A 20882-nucleotide genomic window follows, 5' to 3' on the forward strand; every position below is an offset into this window, starting at 1 on the left:
CTCTGTATTCTTGTCAAGTCTCTGAACTGTTAAGTCTCTGAACTGAGCATATTCTCTCATAGAATCTTATAGCATGTATCATATTTCCTGTCAAATCATGCTTGTTGCTCATTTCTGAGACTATTTTCTATGATAGTTGCAAAAGCATCTGGAGCACAAAGCTACAAGACACTGCAAGCAGATGTACTTGGTTCTTCGTGTGCACGCAGCATCTTGGCATCTGCTGGCGTGTTTTGCTAACCCTAACCCTAACTCCCTCAGCAACATTTCCAGACTCCTCACCTTCACTCTCACTGCTTGATCCTACTTCTCTGCTTGCACCTTCCTCATCACTGCTACCAGAAGCACAGTCTTCCTCACCTGAGTCTGGAAACTCCTCTATTACCCTGTATGCCTGTCTTTTTGAGCTCTACAAAATATAAGGATGTATAAAAGAAAACTCAAATTACATTATAAAAACATGAAGAAGTTGATTTACAGCCAAAACATTATAGGATATGAATTATTTTCAAGAACAGCGTTGGTAGTAATTGTCATTGCATTGAAGTTGAAACATAGCGAGTGATGCATGATGTACAATTGAGTGGACAGATGATTAATCTGTATTTCCTCCAGATATAAAATCAAAACTTGGAAAATCTTTACATAATATGTCACCTTAGATGTTACTTGATGTAATTATATTTTTTTTTTTTACCTGCAATGGTATCTTTTTATAGAAGGTAGAAAGACTGACTACTTTTTCCCATTGCAATGACCAGCCAATGGGATTTTTTTTGTATGGGGTGATGTAATAGCTTCCACTAGAGTGGACTTTATGCAGCAGTGCCCAAAATTGCAGGAATACATAGAGAAAAAAACGCTTTTAAACAGCTGTACACTGCAGTGACCTCTGTGCATGAAAGGGTTCAAGTGAAATATGTGCGTATTTATTCCAACACTGAGAAAACTACATCACTTATTTCTCAGATTCAACCCACTGCAGTGACAGGTAGTCGACACCTGGCGGCGGTAAGGCGCGGTGACGTCACTGTGACCTCACAAACATGGCCGCGGCCGATGGTGGACACGGTTGGTTTGTTTCCGTTTCTAGAAAAGTAGGAAGTTTTCTGTTTAACTCGGTTTTCGTCGCACAGGCAGTGACGAGCGGGCACAAGATGGACACGGAGAGGCCCACCAAGGTTAGACCCTTAAATGTGTCATGTTTTGTCGGTGTGGTGACACAGTTTCACCCGTGATAATACTGCCAACACAAAACCATGCCTCACTCGGATGATGTTATGATATTACTGTTGCAGCTGGCTGACATGATTAGCTCCAGTCCTGTGCTGCGCAGTTAAATAACTCACACACACACACACACACACTGTTTTATCAAAGTATGCAAACATGCACAGGTGTTCAGTGTCTGTTTTCTCCTCCACAGCTGGAGTTTGCAGTGCAGATGACATGTGAGAGCTGTGCAGAGAAAGTCAGAGCTGCTCTGGAGGGTAGACCAGGTGAGGAGGCAGTCACTGCTGGGGATGTGATCTGTTTATTATATCTGACATTTAATATTTTTTTTTATTATTTTTTTTTTTTATGGGTCAGTCTAGTTCCTCTCTGATTCCTAATTAATTAATAAGTTGGTACATTTCCAGTTGCAGACCTTGCACAACCTTGACATTCTTATTCAGAGGATAGCAGGTGAGCTAAGTTAGCAAAATGTGAAATGTGTCTACAAACAAACAGACAGTTCAAGCATAATTGAAGGATGAATAGAGTTCCCAATTATAAATGAATGAGTAATAAATATTAACTAAGGTTTAAATGGAACAATTTCTTCTATGGGAATTCATGTGGAAGTCAATAAACAAACTCAACACAGCTAGCTGAATTAAATAAAATAACAGTCACAGACGTTTATCTTTATTTACTGTGTAATTAAAACCAAACTCCATGGTTCTTTCCAGGAAACCTTGAAGAAATTATTAGGAACTAAGCTGAATCATGATAAAATGAGTGATTTATTGGTACACTTCAAAATGATTAATTTCAATGCTAAACTAGTGTGACATAGAGTCTTTAAGTCTTTACTGCTGGAAACAATTACTTCTCCAGCAATAAAGAAATGATGAATGAATATTTACTTGGGTTTTAATGGAGCAGCTTTTTAAAGGAAATCAACAACTTCTTTTCAACAAAACTAACTGAAATAGTAAAGAACTCTGCTGAAACAATAGAAGCATGGACTTGAACACCAATACCAAGTTTTATAGTTCTTTCCAGGAAACTTTTCAAGATTTATTTGGAGGAAAAACAGACCTGTAGACATAAAATATTTCCAAAACACCCACCCATCAAAAGATAGTCAAGAAGCCACATCCACCCTACAGATATTAGCTGCATAAACACATACATTAACTCAACATAAGCCAGAGGAAACACAAAAGAGTTCAGTTTATTCTGAAAGAGAAAGTCAGCAAATCTTTGCTCTTGTCATCCGACGACAGCGCTCATCAGTTTCACTGTGTTTGCAGGAGTGAAGTCCGTCAGCATTGATGTGAGTAAGGAGGAGGTGCTGGTGGAGTCTGCTCTGACCAGCATGGAGGTGCAGGCTCTGATAGAAAGCACCGGACGCAGGGCGGTGCTCAAAGGCATCGGAGGATCAGAGCAAGGTGAGAAACGACAGGAGTGAGGCTGGGAATCGAACCTCCACACCTTCTCACTCCTGCCTTTTTCAGAGCCTAATATTGAAAACTGTCAGCGCTGGATTTGTGGTACTGTTTACTTATTTTTTTTAATTAGATATTTACTGATTTAAAACTGGAATTTCCATTAAAAGTTGAATGTAACTTTTGGCAAAAGGTTTGTAGAGAAATATTCAAATGATAACTTGCCCAAAAAGAAAATGTGTGTTTATTACATTCATTTATAGTCAAAGGTCTACAGACACACAGGCTACTAAAACTGTTAATGGTGCTGTCACTGAAATGCAGCTTCAGTTGTGTAGACACTGGCCCTGACACTCAAGTCAATAAAATAAACCCTGGGTGAATAAATCAAGAGAAGACGATGTGATTGCACATGTCCAGGGTGCACTGGGGCTTGGAGGTGGTCAAGGACATGCTGTGTGTGATCTGATATGTAGTGTGAATGTAAAAATATCCCTGAGCACAGGAGGAGGAGGAGGAGGAGGAGGTCAACTCTGAAGTAAATCCTTATCACAGTCACACACGTTTGGTCATTGTTGATGTGTCCCTGCCCATCAGACAAGGATCTGGAGTCTGTATAAAAATGGCTACAAATCGGTCTGCCTCTGTCGCTGTATGGGGGCGCACTTTCCCACAGATAAAGTATAATGTGAGCGAGGTGACGCGATCTGATCTCAGGCAGTCAGTCGAGATGCATTTGCGATGCTTCTTTACACCATATGTGAAGTGCAGTGTGTCTCAGTAAGATCCGGATGAATCTAAATGATGTCTGTGTGTGTGTGTTTTTTATGACAGATCTGGGCGCAGCGGTGGCCATGCTGGCTGGTGTAGGACAGATCCAGGGGGTGGTGCGTTTCCTGCAGTTATCAGAGGAGCGTTGCTTGATAGATGGGACCGTTGATGGGTTGGAGCCGGGACTCCATGGCCTCCATGTTCACACCCTGGGGGACCTCACGCAGGACTGCAGCAGGTAGGACCAATGCGTTGTGAGAGCTTCACAGGGCAAAAACAGTATAAGTGAGTAAGTGTAAAAGAGGCAAAAGCAACATTTTTTTAGGAGCTCAGGAACTAAACCTGTGTTTTCTCAGAGGAACCAGGGAGTATTTTTTTTTTATGTATCCCTACTGTACTGATGGTACCTTTTGTAAAGGTTCAGGAACTTTAGGGGCGTCAACTAAAACTTGTGTACTGCCTCATTCATAAAACAAGGCAATACTTTACTCTGGTGTCAATATTAAGATTGAGTTGTTTTAGATTATGTTGTTTATTCATGTTCAGGACAAAGTTTGAAATTCCCGTTGGCTTCACGACTACATTAAAGAAAGAGTGAGAGAAAAAGAGAGAGAGAGAGTAAAAATGATGTTGGGTGTTGTCTATGCAGAAAATGAACAGACTTTTTCTTTTGCTACCTTATAGTAAACCCACTCCCCACTTCACAACCACTATTTTAACAGGACAGCAAGAGCGCACACAGTTAAATTTTCACTGCTGGATGATTATGATTATAATTGTGTCTTATAATTTCTTCTTTTCTGCAGTTGTGGAGAGCACTATAACCCCTTTGGAAGACAACATGGCGGACCGGAGGACTCTGAAAGGGTACTTTCATATCAGCTCCTTAGAGCGCTATTAAAAAACTTAACATTTAATTCTTCATTTTTGTAAGTTTGGAGCCTGCTTGTTCTGTGATGAAGATCAGCTGTGCCAGAACATTCAGATCTAAGAGGATAAAAGAGGAAAACTAAGTAAATAAATATTCTAGTATAATAGATTTTGACAAAATCTCTCCTGAGATATAATAAAACTTCAACACAAGCCAAATGGATGATGGGATATCCCTTCCAGATTGCCAAATTCGTCCCACAGGAGCTGTTTTGAGCTGTTCCCACTCCAGGTGCTAAATTCTCAGTAAAGTGTGTGTGAAAGCTGCAGTTTTTCTTTCTCTTTCATGCTGTGTGCTGCTTGTGTTTCTCTCTCAGTGTTATTTATTCACTGTGTGTCATGTGGTTATGTATCATTCTATTGTTGTGCAGCATGTAGGTGATCTGGGAAATATTCTTGCTGGACCAGATGGCAGAGCCTCATTTAGATTCGAAGACAATCAGCTAAAGGTAACACACACACACACACACACAGTCATATTAGGCACCAGTGGTACACCATGTAACTACAGTATACTGAGCTTAATGAAGATAAAAGAAAGACGTCATATATCAACATCTAATATGGTACCCTCTCTGCAGGTATGGGATGTGATTGGCCGATCGCTGGTGGTGGATGCAGGGGAGGACGACCTGGGTCGAGGCAGTCACCCTCTCTCCCAACAGACTGGAAACTCTGGGGAAAGGTGGGTCAGTGGCAGTGGTTTGAGTTGGTTGATAGAGTGGATACAGCGTATTACAGGCAGCCGGTAGCTGAGCCCGAGCCGCTGAGGCTGTGATACAGCTCTGTGGTCATTTCTCAGGCTGCGGTTGTTTCGGATTTCATTGTGTTGTAAGGTGTTTGTGCTGTTTTGTTTGTTTTTGTTTGTCAGTGTGTAAATTTTGTGATTTCATATTTAAAAACACAAACTGAGGAATGAAGGAAATGTAGCAAATATTATTGGATTGGTTTCCATACTTAACATTACCCTGCATTAATTAACATTAATAGCCATGTTGTAATGAATCCATATTTAAATGATTTTTAATGATCATTATTACTTTATTAAGAATGAACTTTGATATCTTGCATTATTTTAATTATATTATAAATAACAGTGAAGTCAAAAATAATGACATAACCACTCTAAAAGTGGCTCTTCTGTGGCTGTTAACACTCGTTTCTCTGTCTCTTCTCTCCTTTATAGGCTGGCCTGTGGGATCATCGCCCGATCTGCGGGACTTTTCCAAAATCCCAAACAGATATGTGCCTGCGACGGGGTGACGCTGTGGGAGGAGAGAGACAGGCCAATAGCCGGGACAGGTCGAAGCAAGACCAACGCAGAGATGCCGGCAGCACACCTGTGAACCTCAGGCACAAACGCAGACGCCCGTTTGAACAGAGAGAGCATCTCCAAAAGAAATGCACGGGACGTTTGTCGACTGAGGGTCAGAGGAAGACGGAGAGCTGAGGAATATGTTTACAGACAGCTGGAGAGACGACCAAAGAGAAATGGCCTTATTTTCTTGAAATTTTTCTCTGTGAAAAAAATCAAATCCTCCTGCAGTTGCAGTTAGTGTCCTCTGAGGGTTTTAAATGCACTAAAGCAGATTAAAACAGGCTGGGATGTTGTTAAAGTCACCTCTAATTAGCTAGATGTCCATTAATGCTGTTGTTTGTTTGTGTAACCGGTCGCCTCTGACACTACTGTCTCATCACCATCTAAATTGATGCGGATGTAAGAGCTGAGGTATCCATTTTGGCTGTCTGCTGGTGGGGATAAATGTTATGAAAGTGTCTAAGCCTCCTAAAAACAACCTATGACACTGCTTTAATATCAGCTAACTCTCCCACCCAGTGGTACTTGTATACATGTGTATATGTGGAAACATTGTGGGGTAGCTCAGCTTATTTGCCAAAAAAAAAAAAAAATTTAAGTTATGATTTGGTATAAAATATATCCACATATTTCAGTTTAGGAGAAAAATCAACGCACAAATAGGATTAAAAATGGTGTGATGCTGAAATCTGTTACATCACACCCTGGGTCAGTTGTGACACTAAGTGTTGTGATTGAAAATGTGTGCAGACTAGTCAGAAAGTAAAGAGAAAAGTTGAGAGAAATAGCTAAAAGCTACAGATTAATGACTGAAACATCTGTCTCTGTAAAAAGCAAGAATCCAAGCTTGACCAAACTTAGTGGAAAAAAGAAAGAGACTGAGTCTAAACAAGGTTAATTCAGGATCATGGATCCACACGTGAGGCCGTGGACTCACCACAGCACTTATCTTGAACAAATAAAGGGGTAAAATGAAAGAGCACTTGACAAAAAAAAGGTGGGAACCATTTAGCTAAAAGTTGAAGCACATAGGGGGAAATCTCCAGACACACGGGTCGCATTAGTGCGTTCATTTTGAATCCATAAGGTGGTGTCAGTGACTTGGGTAAAGAGAGATTAGACCAAGCTCCAGAGAGAGAGAGTCAAATTCCATCCAGAGTGAAAGGGCAAGAGGGGGTAAAAGTTTCTGGGAGGGAGGGGTGGAGCTGGTAAGGACTGTGTGCTCAGCTGTTTTTTCATCATGGGGTCTGAGTGTACAGTTGCTGCAAAGCCATAAAGTGAAGGAAACCACCATTTTTATTTGAGTTATTCTCTGTTGTCTTCTCTTATCAGATATTGTATGCGATGACTGAAATGTAAAACACTGATTTATGTTAACACACAGCTTATTTTTCTTCTTGATGAAGACATAAATATTGATGATATGAGTGTAGCAAGTTTTTGCATTGATTTTTTTTTTTTTTCAGATTGAGCATCTGTCTCGTCCTGGTAATGCCCGAATAAGCTTATTGAACCATGTTCATTTACCATTTCTTTCTGAGAGCTGTGAATGCAACCTGAGTGTGAGGCTGTAACTAAGGATCGCTTATATTATCGTTTAATTTGTTGCTTTTTGGAAAAAATAATTTAGACTTTGAAATGTCAGAAAATTTCCCAGAGCCCAGTCATTTCTTCAAGTTGCCTTGTTCTTGTCTGCCCACGAGGACAAACCCAAATAAACTGAGTTGATAGTGATATTTGTTGCCTAATATTCTGAATGTTACCAATATTTCCATCTCTCCTTGATATATGAATCTGTGAATCTTTAAGCACTTGAACTCTCCTCTGTGGTTAAACAAATGCATCTTTTTTTTTTTTTTTTTTTTTCCTTCATAGCACATAATGAGTTCTTTAATTGACCTGACCCACTTGTTGCTTCTCTCCGTGGAGCACAACCCTGTGGTGGCACAGGTTGCCTCTATTCTTCTGGAGGCTCTAATAAATCAAACAGGCTTATGCATGCTCTGTGTGTCACTTAATGGGTGTTTTTTGTGAGGATTCAGCATCCTCCGGCTGCAGCAGCAGCAGCGGCGGCAGCAGCCCCAGCCCCAGCCCCAGCCCTCCCCCTCTGCAGCCCTCTCCAGCAGTATGCCCGACATTCAAACGGAAGCAGGCGCTACCATTTTGAAATACAGCACCGCCTAGGTAAGATGGTAGATCCTTTTATTTAATCGCCTTTTCTGCAGCATTATTCTCATCCGAGCCGCATGGGAGGTAATTAAATCCGATTTGTGCGAAAAGCTCGGGTGTTTTCTCCGGGTTTGTTTTAGCGACAGGGACCGTGTGGCCGTGTTGTTGCACGGGAAGCGCTCGGTGTTACACTGTGTTCAGCCCAGTGCGGAAAAATGTGATCGTCTGTTGATACACTGTATCGATCCGCTTCCGAGAGCCCGGCATTGTGATCGGCTTTGCCGCGGTCGTTTCACACGGTTAAATGAGGGTTTTGGTCTCTTTTTCCAGCGGTTGTTTTCGCCTTGTGTTTGCTTCAAGCATCTCGTCTCGCCATTCACAGTTTTCCAGCAAACGTGGACAGTGTGTTCGAACAGGCCGAACCAGCCTCTTGTGTATTCTCGACTTGTTTTGTTGTTTCTTTCGCCTGCAAACGACTCCAGCGGTGAAAATGTGTTGACTCTGCGTCGTGCTGCGTCATCAGAAAACCAGCTTCTCCTCTGGCTCTGCCTGAGATGAACCAACAATTAATGCAGCAGCCATATGCAACACACACACACACACACAGTGCAGACAACAGATTGACTCGCATATTTTCTATGGCCAGCAGGAGGTGGAGGTGGAGGTGGAGGAGGTGTAGTTCAGTCTGCAGCAGCTGACTGGAGTCTTAACCAAAAAATAGAAATGTCATTCTCTGGTGTCATGTTCCCTTCGCTGCCCTTCGATTCACAGCCAGCCATAAAGGTTGTTCAGGAGGAAGACAAGGTGTTGGCCAACCTGTAGCAACGCTCCTCAGTTTGACCTGTGGATTTAGAGGCCGGTGAGGAAGGACACTGGGGGGAAAACATGAGGCAGCTGCTTCAAACACCAGCTATCATCACTGTGCAGTACGTGGCGTGTGAAAGGATGCACAAAAGTATTGGTGTGTGTGTGTGTGTGTGTGCTGCTTATCACTGGCTGTCTCCTGTGTGTGACTCATGGCTGCGCAGGTGACCACAGCCTCCTCAAGAGCCTTTTTAATAATCTCCAGTCTCAAACCCCCTGTGGTCAGTGATGTGTACTGAAAATGCTCAGCAGCTCAAAGCTAGAATGAGTTTCACTGGCTTCCGTCGGGAATCTGAGTTTTACGGCCAGCTCACAGGCAAATGTGTGGTCTGTGTGATACTGGATTTGCGAAATTTGAATGTTGTTCATGTGCTTTATCACAAGTGCTTTTACGACTCAAAATCAGGAGCTATTGCATTTTTTTTTATTTTATTTGAGAGAAAGCTGGATAGTTTGTTACACAGGTTATTTGTGTATCAGCTTAATCTCTGTCTGTTTGATGCTGAAGAAATGGGGGGAAAAAATTTGGGGTTTTTTTTTTATTCAAAGTGAAACTGTAACCTCAAAATGATGAGCTGCTGCATTTTTCAGTTTGAGTTAAAGCAGGATAGAGTCTTACACAAGTCACGTCTGTGCTCCGGCTTGTCAGTATGTGTGTTTCCATTAACCTGCTTACTGAGCAGTTTTAAATTGCTAACTTAAAAACAAGTAATGGAAACATGTAAATTAAAAATAAACAACAACAACAAAAAAAAAAAACTCTCAAATGTTGCATGAAAAATAGACTCAGGCTTGTGGTCATTCAAGTCGTGTCACTCCCCAGGCAGGGAGTTCCAGCCGAGAGGCGGACTGTTGGAAATCTGTCGTCACATTTAATCGAAATGATACCACAAGAGGAGGAAACCCAGCTTTAGTCACACAACATCCTGCGTTTGTCGTCTTTTCTGAAAAATCACTTCTGTATTGCGCAAAACTGCAATAGAAACCTGGCTAATCTATTGTCTGGTTAATCTCTGGAGAACAAACAAAAGTTTCACGTTGGAGAGGCGGAGCAAGACCTGTAAGGTTAAGTCGACCGTCCCCCTCCCTCACACATGTTTTTAAGCTCTGCAAAAGAAAGTAAATATCTGGGTCAGCCATGTCCTTGTGTACTGCAGTCCACCTTTGTGTTCAAACAATCGCACTTCCTACTTGTTAGACTACTGTAGAGCCGAAGGTGTGGCTTTGTGCTGATTTACATCTACGGCGGCAGAGAGCTGGACTGTGTAGTTAATCCTCACTTAATCTCTGACCACAGTCAAGCACATCGCTCCTCTGTGTCTCCGCAGCGCCATGGACAAGAGCCACACAGTGAAGCTCTTCGTGGGCAACCTGGCGTTGGACACAACCCAGGAGGAGCTGTCAGCCATCTTCGAACCTTATGGCCAGGTGGTCAGCTGCAGTGTGCTGCGACAGTTCGCCTTCGTCCACCTGCAGGGCGAGGGTGCCGCCGAGCGCGCCATCCGGGAGCTCAACGGGCGGGAGTTTCGTGGTCGGAATTTGGTGGTGGAGGAGTCGAGGGGACGGCCGTTGCACTCCACCAAGGTGTTTGTGGGTAATCTGAGTGGGATGTGCACCACTGAAGATCTACAGCAGCTGTTCCAGACGTTCGGAAAAGTTCTTGAGTGTGACAAAGTCAAAGGTGAGTGAAAAGCCTGGTAACATTTGAATTGTTTAAAAATGCTCCCAGTCGCATTTCTCCCAAGTTGTGCTTGACCATAATAAAACTGTGGAACTAGTGTAAGAGTGGAGTTAAGCTGTAGTGCGAGTAAGACATTGTATCTCAGTCTTATTCCAGTTGTTGAGTTGCTGAGAGACTGAGTGCAATTATGTTATGTTATGATTCACCAGGTCAAAGTTCTCAGTGTGCAAAACAAGATAAACTCCCACATGCTTGTTGTAAAGATAGACGAGGTGGTTTCCTTTGGTGCAGTTAATAGTAATAAGTAAGTAAGTACTTGTGGCAATGCCACTGTGATCCTAATTGTTGTCCCTGCGCTCAATGACAGCCAGGCATTCCTCTTCCGCAGGCTACGCCTTTGTTCACATGGAAAACAAGGAAGATGCGCTCCAGGCCATCGAGGCCCTGCATGGCACCTCATTTAAGGGCCGTCCTCTGTCTGTTGAGCTGTCCAAGGTCCAGCCCAGCAAGCAGGCACCGACAGGGAAAATACCCTGTGTTAACTGTGGAAAGCAGGGCCACTATGCTGGAGAGTGCCCTGTGGGGAAGCCCTCTCTGGAGCAGTACCAGAGTCAGGCGGCGGTCCTGGCTGCCGCCGCCGCTGCCGCCGCCGGCCTGCCTCTACAGGTCCAACAGAGTGTGCACAATTCAGTCTACAACACCTCCACGTTTGATCCCACATATGCGGCTCTCACTGGGATCACCACAGGCACACGCACTGATGGAAATCCAGTCAACCCAGCTGTTTATGGTGCCCTTGCCAGTCAGGTGTATGGTGCCAATGTTGCCAATCAGCTTTACGGTACGGTGGCCAGTCAGGCAGCTCTTACATCAGGCGCCACCCAAATGTACAGTTCGATGGCCCCCAACATTTACGGCCAGGTGGCTGCATCTCCTGCGGCTGCTGCTGCTGCTGCTGCCGCCGCTGCAGCCTACACAACTCCAGTTTACACCCCAACTATGGCCAACCCCCAAGTCTATCTGGCTGCTGCACCTGGAATAGAAATGCCAACGGCAGCAGCTGCGGTAAACCCCACCTACACTGTAGCTCCAGCAATTTATGGTGCCGCCACACCAGCCTATGCTCATATAAGCGCCATGGGAGCAGCGGACCCTACTACAGCTGTCTTTGAGGCAGCCAGGCAGGCACATTACTTTGCCCAGGGCCAGCAGGTTGTGGCCGAGCAGCAGTCAGCAGCCGCCGCAGCAGCAGCAGCTGTGGCGAAGTCTGGTGAGAGGGACCGTAGTCCCCTACGAAGGTCAGCACCCCTGCTACCAGACCCTGTGATGAAGCCGTTAATGTACCAGAGAGCCAAGCCCCGCCGACCCCTGCTCCCCACGCCAGCTGGGCGAGCGGCAGAAGAGGCCGTCGAGGCTGCAGAGGACCCCATGGCCAGGTAGGAGACGATCTTTGATTGTCTTTATCATCACTTACGCAGCACCACTGAAACATTACTGTTGAGTTTCATTTCACTGTTGACTTTGTGTTGACTTTCAGTCATGCTTTTACTACCTTGTAGGCAAATTTCTCAGGGCTGCTTTTTTTTTCATTTTCCTGTTTGCTTTATCACTCTCTTGTTGCTCTCTTTGTGTTGCAAAGCGCTACCATCAACGCCCTTGCTGTCCCTCTTCCTACGTGTACCCTCCTCTCCCTCCCTTAACCCACTCCTCTCCATTCTCCTCCCTCCTCCCTTCCCTTAGGTACTATGCGGAGTACTACCAGCAGCTGCAGCAGTACCCTCAGTTCCAGTATGCCTACCCGCCACCGAGCACAGTGACAGCCATCCCTGGCATGCCGGGAGTGCAGGCTATGCCAGCGGTCCCTGTTGTACCCGCGATGTCAGCCCAGTCGGTCGCTACGCTGGATGCCCTCAGGCCAGTGGTCCCCACTGCTGCGGCAGTGGCAGCCGCCATGGCTGCGCCCAGGGTGTATGAGCCGCCGTTGCCGCCGCCCACGCGCAAGGAGGCCATCCTCCGCCGCCCCGAACTCTCCCTTCACACGCCTGAGCCCCCCTTCCGATAGTCGCACACAACTCTCAGCCCCCATCCCTCCCTCTTTGCCCTGAACCCCCAACCCCACATCTCCTCTTCCACCCCAAACTTGACCACCTTACAGCAGCTGTATGTGTGTGTTTGTGAGTGTGTGTGCGTCTGGGGGCTCTAAGTGTGTGGGGTAGGGTTTGAACCTGGGGGCTCCTTGGTTTATTAACCTGCTTTACGAGGGAATGGATCAGCGAACCTTGGTCCTGTTTGCACACACACAGTGCAGCCATGAAAGGGAGGCTCTCATCTGTTGTATGGGCATTCTTTGTGCTTCTCAGTTTTACTTTTTTATCGTGCCAGTCTCACACTTGTGCCAGTATTAGACTGACCCAGTCAGTCGTTTCATATGCCTTTATTTCTGCAATCCAGTTATGATTTTCTAAGGCCAAACCTACGATAAAAGAGACATTGGTTTTGAACCTCTCAGCCATCCTCCTTAGGCCTAGATGATCAGTTAGGGCAGCTAATTTGAAACCTTTTTTGCCTTATGTTGAAGACTTTAGATTTGTAATGTAATCAGATGGGGAGTCAGATAAACACACATTGTGTACAGGCTGCATTGCATTGTATCAAACAGAACCAAGGTTGATGTGGTTTTTTTTTTTGGGAGGGGGGGGGCTGTTTGTTTGTTTGAATGTGAAGTGGATGGGGTGTGTTTGAATGAGTGAAAGAGAGAGAGAGAGATGTGCAGTCTCCTGACCTTGCAGCACACAAACGCAGCAGCTAAGACTGCGCCTTGCAGGAAAAAAAAAAACAAAAAAAAAACGTAAAGCACACATAACACGTACTGTAATGTATGTTTGGATCTCTCCTCCCCTTTTTCTGAATCCCTTTCTCACCTTTACGCTAACTACAACGCTGAAAGACACTGCTTCACCTCTCTTTCTCTTTCTAACTACAGCTGCCTACCTCTGACAGTAGATTTCAGTGTAGAGTCTATTCTATTCTATTCTATTCTATTTTATTTTATTCTATTCTCACCCAGTCAGCAGTTTATTTCCTGCTCCTCGTAAAGGTACAGGGTCAGCAGTTTAGGGAGGAGCTGGATTTCAGTGACAATGACTTTTGTACATAGTCCTCCTTCATGTTCTGAGGCCTTTCTTTTTAATATAGTGTACGTGTTTTGTTTGTTTTTAGTGTAGTTTACATGTGATACAAGTCAAACTGGAGTGTAATGAATTGTAAATGGGGGAAAAAAAAAAAAGAAACTTGTGACTACTGAATGAGCTGTTTACAACGGATCTTTACACTGCGTCCTGTTAGGAATCATGATAAGATGTGACAAGCTCAATTATGTGCCTATAAGCTTTGAGTGAAGTGCATTAAGTGGAGGGATCTCCCATTTTTTAAGTGCTTTTTTGACATTACTTTTTAATCATTTCAAGGAGCTTAGTATCCAGAAGGCTAGAAGCTTTCTCATTGGACTTGTACTGTGTATTACTTCTGTTTCATATCATAGGGTTTTGAAAAAGCCACAAATTGAACCTCGCGGGTTCGTGATTAGCCGCTGGTTTTTAAGCAGAAACGATAGCACCAATGAAGTGAGAGATGGGGCAGTGTCTTCCAGTTGCCCCAGCTATCCTCATTTTTTACAAATACCAGACCTGCTTCAGATTGTAATTGCCAAAAAATGTTAGTGTCTGTTTTAATCTGGTTGTTGTATCTGATAGGTGGGCTCTGCCGGATCCGGATCCCAAAAGCTCGACTTGCGAGTACAGGTACTTTTCGCATTCATGAGCTTGTCCCGAGTGGCAAATTCCACCCATCTGGTTCTACAATCACTTGAAACAATCAGCTTAAAAGATTTTTTTTTTTTTTTTTTGTTTTTTTTGTTTGTTTTGTTTTGTTTTGCAACTACCATTTGACAGCGGTCTGATGCACACACAGACACACCCTCTGAAATCACCTTACTGCCTCGCTCCCTCCCGCCCCTTCCTTCCCTCCCTCCCCCCGTGGTTTTTAGTGGTTCGGTGACTTTTGCATTTCACAGTGTAATCTTTCTGTGTCGTATATACAAACACATACCAGTTGCATCCTTTGTAGAAATATGTGGTTTGCAAAATGTCTTGTTTGCCATGTTTGAGACCTTTTTTTTTTTTTTAGAGAAGTATTTTAATTTTGCCTTTTTTTTCTTTTTTTCTTCTTCTTTTTTTTTTTTATTAGGAAAAGACAAAAGTAAAGTAAAAAAAAAAAAAATCGGCATGCTTTTTATTGAGAATATGTATACTATAAACCGTATTATAATAAAGAATGTTTGGCTGACTATTGTGGTAAAAGAAAGCAAAGGGTTTGGACATTTCCCCTTCTTCTTGTTTATGTTGTTCTTCTCCACTATCTGTTTCTCTTGTGTAAAATGACCACCAGACCCATTTGACTGGGGACCCAGGGGGAGACAGGTGTAGATGCTGGCCCAGCTTTGCTCTCTTTGGTCAGGGTAAGTGCGGGTTGGTGCTCCTTTCTCTCTCCAGCCTCTCAAACTGTGTGCAAACCAGCATTTCTGTGGAAGGGTTTGCTCGAGCAAATGCATTTCAGAACTGAATTCTGGCAAGAAAGTCTTGCTATGGTCCTTTTTTAAAAAATTGATTTTGATGCAGAAAGGACTTTACACACACTGTGAAATCATGTTGAGAGCTGGGGAGAGGCATACAGATAGAATGGCCTGGGTGCATTTTGATCTGTGGAGCAGTCCTGTTCCTGGGGTTGATGGGTGTGCGTCTGGTCTGGTCTGGTCTCTCCCTGCTGCACCAAATTCTCCCCCTCCGTGTGTCTTTGTGTCCACTCTACTCTCAGACCTGCATGTGTGATAATCTGTAACTCTGCCGCAAAAAGAAAAGAAAAAAAAAAAAGCCCCGCGACAGTCCAGCTCTGAACTAACTATCTCAACTGAATTAGGTCACCGTGCCACCTGGAACGGCCAGCGTGCAGCCGTGCGTGAGCGTGGCGGCGTGAGCCATGGGGACGACTTTTAGCGCGACGCCAACGCAGCGGGAACTTGTTCTCTCTCTCTTCACCACCAAGGTAAATGAAAAGCAAAACAAAACAGAAACAAAAGCACTGACCTCTCCTCTCCCCACCTGCCGCCCCCTCCTTTGACTGTGCCTTGACCAAAAGCTCCTCCTCCCCCTCCACCCCCCTCCTCTCCTCTGCCATCACCACCTCCCCACCTTCTCCCCGCTCCGTAACTCCTCCTCTGCTGCAATGGCAGTGCCACACCTACAGCCTTGGGCTCTTCCTCGGTGGGGGTGGCGGGCGGGGTAGGGCGGGGTGGGGTGAGGTTAGGACCCCTCTCCCCAACAAGACTGACTGCTGTCTCGCATCAGCATACAAGGCGACTGACTGTGCCCTCTTTGTCCTGCTGGTGTCTGCTAGTGAGCAAAAGGAAGTGTGTGTGTGTGTGTGTGTGTGTGTGTGTGTGTACAGAAAGAGAGCATGGATGTCTGAAGAACTTTTTGGGTGGTGTTTCATTGATTGGTGAGGCTTAGCACATGCGGACACACCCCCACCCTCACCCGCTAGTCAACTCCTCTCCACCGCCGTATTCGCCGCCCTCACCCAACTCCCTCCCTCCCCTCCCCTCCCTCCCTCCCTTCCCTCCCTCTTCCTTCCACCTCCTCCTCATCCCCACCCTACTGTCCCTATGCGCCTCTCCTCTCCGCCGTTCACACACACACAGCGCTTTTTTTTCCGCCGCCACCGCCGTCGCCACCTTGGATCTGGGTTCGTGGCTCTGGCTCGGACTCAACTTCCCAGAACCACCCACCTGACCCAACCTCCCCACCCTCCTTTGTTACCATAGAGGCCTGGGCGTGCCAATGGACAGTGTGTGTATGGTGGCCCGCCGCCGGACTCAGTAACATGACACAGAGAGACTTCAATGGTGGACAGATCGCTTTGCTAAAACTGTTGAATGCTGGGTTTGCTCCACATGGCTGTGGAAGGGATTTAAACCCGTTTCCCAAAAGAACTTAGCTTCAACACATCAAAAAACGATTAACCAACCTCCTACTGACTGTAGAGGTCAACAATGTCCTTACCTTTGGGTCCCTCACAGCCTGTGTGCCAATCAGAAACGTCCTATAAGATAGGCCTATAGGTATGAGGCCAGTCTGACCTGTAGATTTCATCAATCTCAGGGTTCCTATAGGACTTTTCTGGGATGGCAGCTCTATTTCTGTAATACTGTGATCAGCTGGAATGGCAGGATATGTGCTCTGGGTGACTTGTCTGTGTTCTTACCTGTTAAAAGATTGTCCATGTGCTGAGATAGAGAGCGTAGCCCTCACACACAATCCCGCACTCACCGGCTTTCAATGTGTGAGACGGAGTCAAGGCAAAGAGGGTTTTTGTCTTCTGTCTGCCTAACAAACAAAGGGAAGGGTAGAAGAAGGAGGGGAATGAATAGATGAGCTGATCATAAGGTGAGTCGGTAGTGGAAGCTGCTCTTTAACCTCACCTTCCTGATCTTGGAGGACCCTGAAATAATAGCTACATAGGCCAGAATCTTATTCTGGAAAGGCCCTTTCACACTGGACATTTCATGTGTCCTGATAATGCTGCCTCGTCTCGTAGGTCTCAGTTTCTTGGATACACTTCATCTTTGTTTACCGAAATGTAGTCTTAATCTTTTCACTGCATCAAACCACTGTACATGTTGTCAGGAAAATTTTTTTTTTTTTTTTTTTTTAAAACAATTCCTCTCTAAAACAATGCACCCTCCTGGCCTCCATGATCAGGGCGCGCAGTGTTCCAAATGTTTGTTTTTTTCTTGCAGCCACCTCATCCTCCCCACTCTCCCAACTCCTCACTAAAGGCTTCTTCAGGTGCTTGTGAGTCTGGGGCTTCCTGTGCTTGGGTGAATGCAGCCATGCATCTCTTGAACCCCCCACCCCCACCCCCCACCCCTCCCTTCCCTCCACCTGCTCTGAATTCACAGTCACACTGTACTGACAGCCAAAGCTCGCTGCAGCCTCCTCCCCCCTACTTCCACTTCCTCACCCACTCTCCCTCTGCCGTCTGTGGTTTGGACAGCTGAAGAACTGTAATCCAGATGCTCTGTATGCACTTCCCTGTATTGTCTATGTTTTTTTGATGGGATCCCGCAGGTTACATCTGTTCTCCTGCAGCAGCTGAGATGTGCAAGTGTGTGCATCTGGAACACAACCCACCCCTGTTAGGTTTGAGCACAAACCATATAGACCATATTGCCTTTTGAGTTTGCGAAGTCGAGAGTCAGTGGGTTTCATTAATGTGATCACAACTAATCTAGCTCCTCTAGCACAGATGAGAATCACAGATATCAGACTCTACTGCTGCTTATCCTTCAGATAAAGATGCTGGCGGTAGAGTCATACCTCAGCCATTACCTCAGCTGCAGGGGATGGAGACAACTTGAACTCCTGCAGAATGCAATACAATTCAATACAATATCCCTGCACTAATGAATTGGTTTAATTTCTGCAGAGAATTTGTATAAAAATTTGGCAATTCTTGATGTTTCAGGGTGCGTTGGTGGTGCATTGGTTTGCATTGTATTCTGAGGTGTTCCTGTTATTTTGTCCACACCTGCCCCCCTCCCAGACTGTATATGTTAAAAAGCCACCAGAGGCCGAGTCTGTCTTTTTCCGTGGTCCATTTTATTGTCACACTTGCATTATTGTTGCATTATGTTTACAGTGATGAACTTACTAAATTCCCTCAGCTTTAGTAGCAGCACAGTAATGTACCTAATGGTAACCACAAATAGTCACACGGTATCTAAGCGTCCTCAAGTAGGTTAATGGACCAAGCTGAGTGTAGTTACATTTAAATACCTGATTAATTATTATATAAACCATTCTAGTTTCCAAAGACACATCAAGGGTGACCGAATAATGTGTCACCTCCAAGGAATAGCAATCTGGATCTGCTCATTTCAATGGAATTTGTTCCAGCACAAAGTTGAATGGGGGGGGGTGGGGGATTGTAGTTGATGAATGTTAGATGAAATGTTTGCGTCAACATGTTTACTGTGAATGACAAATCCTGATATACACACAAATTATATTGTACGGTTGTGGATTGCATATATATGCCTTTTAACCTGTATTTCCTAAAATGTTGAGGCATTTTTCAATCTGCATGCAAATCATGAATAAATTCATTTTTAGCTCATTTAAGCGCCTGGATCTCTTTTTATTGCAATTTCTTTTACTGAGACACACTATATACACTGTCATGAATATCTCTTGATAGATTGTTGGACACCCTGCAGTCTATTTTATGATAGAAATTAAACAGTATGAACTTTCCGTTTACCTGCAGCCTTATCTTCAGCAGTGTGGAACAAGATGGTTTGGGTTGCTGTCAGTCTTTACAGCATTTAAACAGGTCCTATTTTACCTAGAGTGATAATAATAATGTCTTCAATAATCTCTTAAACTGTATTTTATCACGAAGGCTTAATATTTTTGGAGAGTTTGAGATTCAGTCCCCTTCTTTTGAGAGAGGAAGGCTGAAACTACATAGGCTGCATAGGGTTTTGCCACTGAGGATCACTAACAGCAACAGGTGCATCTCACAGGCCATAAAAACCTCGCTGGTGCCAGGGGGCGTAATTGACATCCCTCCCCACCATTCAGAGGCCTGTTAACCCCACTCGCTGGGAGACCACCCCGCCTTTTACACCTTTTTAGTCCCAGAACCTGATACCCATGCTGTCGGTTCCCATACTTATTGGGGTGCGGTCACGTGTGCCACTTTTGACCAGGAAAGGAGCACCGGCCAGCAGGGTCTTCTGGTAGTGGGAGCACCACCTCCGCACAGGCACCTAGCACCAGTGGAGTCTGGTCTCTGCAGCCCTTAACTGTCTCTCCCCCCTAAAAGCGAGACCCCTCGTCTCAAGGAGGTTCTTGCCCTCACGGCGTCGTCGTCGTTTCCACTGCTGAATATTTTTTTCTTGCCATAAGCTGAGGGGGACGCGAGAAGTCCTGACAGAGGCGGCACGATGACAGCTGTCGAAACCCAAATTACATACAGCAACTCCTATACGATCAGCCATGAAGAAGCCTACATGACCCAAGAGGAGGACTGGGACAGGGACCTGCTGCTGGACCCTGCCTGGGAGAAGCAGCAGAGGAAGGTAGGTTTTGGATTTGGAGGATTAAAACAGCGGGTTATGCTTGTGCCGCCGTGCGTAATTACACACCGAATTACCCATTTACCCATGATTTTTTAAAATACTTTTTAGCATGTTAACATGACAAAGAGGGTTTTTTTTTTTTTTAAATAACCGGCCTCCCTATATTTGTGTAAGTCTACAACAGCCCAACATGAAACTGGGCATCTGTGCTCTAGCTGTCCCCGCACCTGGCACTTCAGTCCTGCTGGAAGCTGCATGGGCAGATATTTTAGGCCGGGGAACTTTCTCAGTGTTGTCTTTCAGTTACCCCCAATTGCCTTGCGAAGACTGTCTAAATATAATACCCCCCCTCCCCAGTCCTCAGCCTTCATTTGAATCATAACTTATAAAATACACATTTTTATTTTATTTTATTTTTTTTTTTTTATCAGGTTTTAACAACATTAATACACAACACTGAGTGCATAGGCAGGGTTAAAAAGAAGAGAGAGAGAAACTTAACTACCATCATTTTAATTTCAGTGAGTTCATTAGCTATTTTAGGCCACATCAGTTGGTCTGTGGTCTGAGGACAACTGGACAAAGTGTGCAACTGCCTGAGGTCTGACAAAATTTGATTTATCACTTTATTTACTTATTTATTCATTCATTTTTTTTATAAACTTGCACCCTGGAGCACGATATCAGCAATATCAGGCCCTCCATCCTCAGACAGCCAGACAGTCCTCAGCTGTTTCAGTTCATGTTGAGCTAATGTGTTGTGTGTTGTTGTGTTTTGTCAAATTGTTTTCATTTTCACAGAAAACTCAAGACAAAGGTAGTAATTCCACCACAGGAGTAGCCTACAACCAACATCATCAATTAATTAATCCATACCCCCGCTACTGACAAGTACTGAATTCAAGAGTTTAAATGCAAAAAGAGGAGAAAATATCCAGGAAGAGACTTTTTTAGCTTGTTATTATTAGCCACATTGAGCTAGCCGGCCGTTGCCTTGGCGACCAGCTGGCCTTGTTGCGTGGCGGAAGAGCTCAACAGGTGCGTTTAGTGAGCTGAACGACAACTGGCGCAGGTAAACCGGGGCGGAAACGACACACACGGAGATTAATTCAGTTTTACCACTTGTCTAAATGTTCACCTGACACATCCCGTTCTGCCGACGCGATGTTTCAGATGAGTGGAAAGATGTTTGTCGTCCTTTCGTCGGCTGGCTTAACGGTTCTTCCACCGGTCGCCATCTTGGTTGACCATATTCAAAGACAGGGACAGACTCGACGACCTTTCACCACAGACTTC

General features: G+C 44.8%; 3 protein-coding genes and 2 long non-coding RNA genes across 10 annotated transcripts in view; 4 read left to right on the forward strand and 1 right to left on the reverse strand.

Moving 5' to 3' along the window:
* The first annotated feature begins 1023 nt into the window (after positions 1–1023).
* On the forward strand, positions 1024–7407 carry ccs (copper chaperone for superoxide dismutase). The gene is made up of 8 exons (XM_071459204.1): positions 1024–1181; positions 1427–1499; positions 2520–2657; positions 3489–3663; positions 4232–4292; positions 4727–4804; positions 4937–5040; positions 5542–7407. The coding sequence occupies exons 1-8, from the start codon at positions 1047–1049 to the stop codon at positions 5699–5701; spliced, it is 924 nt and encodes a 307-aa protein (XP_071315305.1). The 5' UTR covers positions 1024–1046; the 3' UTR covers positions 5702–7407.
* On the reverse strand, positions 3549–20865 carry LOC139606832 (uncharacterized). 2 transcript variants are annotated; one of them, XR_011684697.1, is made up of 3 exons: positions 20725–20865; positions 16706–16823; positions 3549–3686 (listed from the first exon to the last, which is right to left on the reverse strand). It is a non-coding gene; the product is annotated as an uncharacterized lncRNA (long non-coding RNA). The 2 variants fall into 2 exon arrangements; XR_011684698.1 differs by having other exon boundaries at positions 16706–16827; positions 20725–20847.
* Positions 7718–13234, forward strand: rbm14b (RNA binding motif protein 14b). 5 transcript variants are annotated; one of them, XM_071459200.1, is made up of 4 exons: positions 7718–7857; positions 10035–10387; positions 10755–11823; positions 12128–13234. In XM_071459200.1, exons 2-4 carry the CDS (start codon positions 10039–10041, stop codon positions 12447–12449), a joined length of 1740 nt encoding a protein of 579 aa, XP_071315301.1. In that variant the 5' UTR covers positions 7718–7857; positions 10035–10038; the 3' UTR covers positions 12450–13234. The 5 variants fall into 5 exon arrangements, with proteins under 5 accessions (XP_071315301.1, XP_071315303.1, XP_071315302.1 ...); XM_071459202.1 differs by having other exon boundaries at positions 10776–11823; XM_071459201.1 differs by lacking the exon at positions 7718–7857 and adding an exon at positions 7885–7926.
* On the forward strand, positions 14606–18619 carry LOC139606831 (uncharacterized). Its single transcript, XR_011684696.1, has 3 exons — positions 14606–14903; positions 15362–15487; positions 16266–18619. It is a non-coding gene; the product is annotated as an uncharacterized lncRNA (long non-coding RNA).
* actn3b (actinin alpha 3b) overlaps positions 19209–20882 on the forward strand; it is a 34530-nt gene continuing 32856 nt past the window's right edge. Inside the window, exon 1 of the mRNA XM_071459187.1 lies at positions 19209–19586. Within this exon, the coding sequence (XP_071315288.1) occupies positions 19452–19586 (135 nt within the window). The 5' untranslated portion in view covers positions 19209–19451. The remainder of the gene's footprint in view (positions 19587–20882) is intronic.

The sequence above is a fragment of the Trachinotus anak genome, unplaced genomic scaffold (assembly GCF_046630095.1).
Source record: "Trachinotus anak isolate AG129_WGS33_773 ecotype Australia unplaced genomic scaffold, CSIRO_AGI_Tana_v1 ptg000023l, whole genome shotgun sequence".
Taxonomy (NCBI): Eukaryota; Metazoa; Chordata; class Actinopteri; order Carangiformes; family Carangidae; genus Trachinotus; species Trachinotus anak.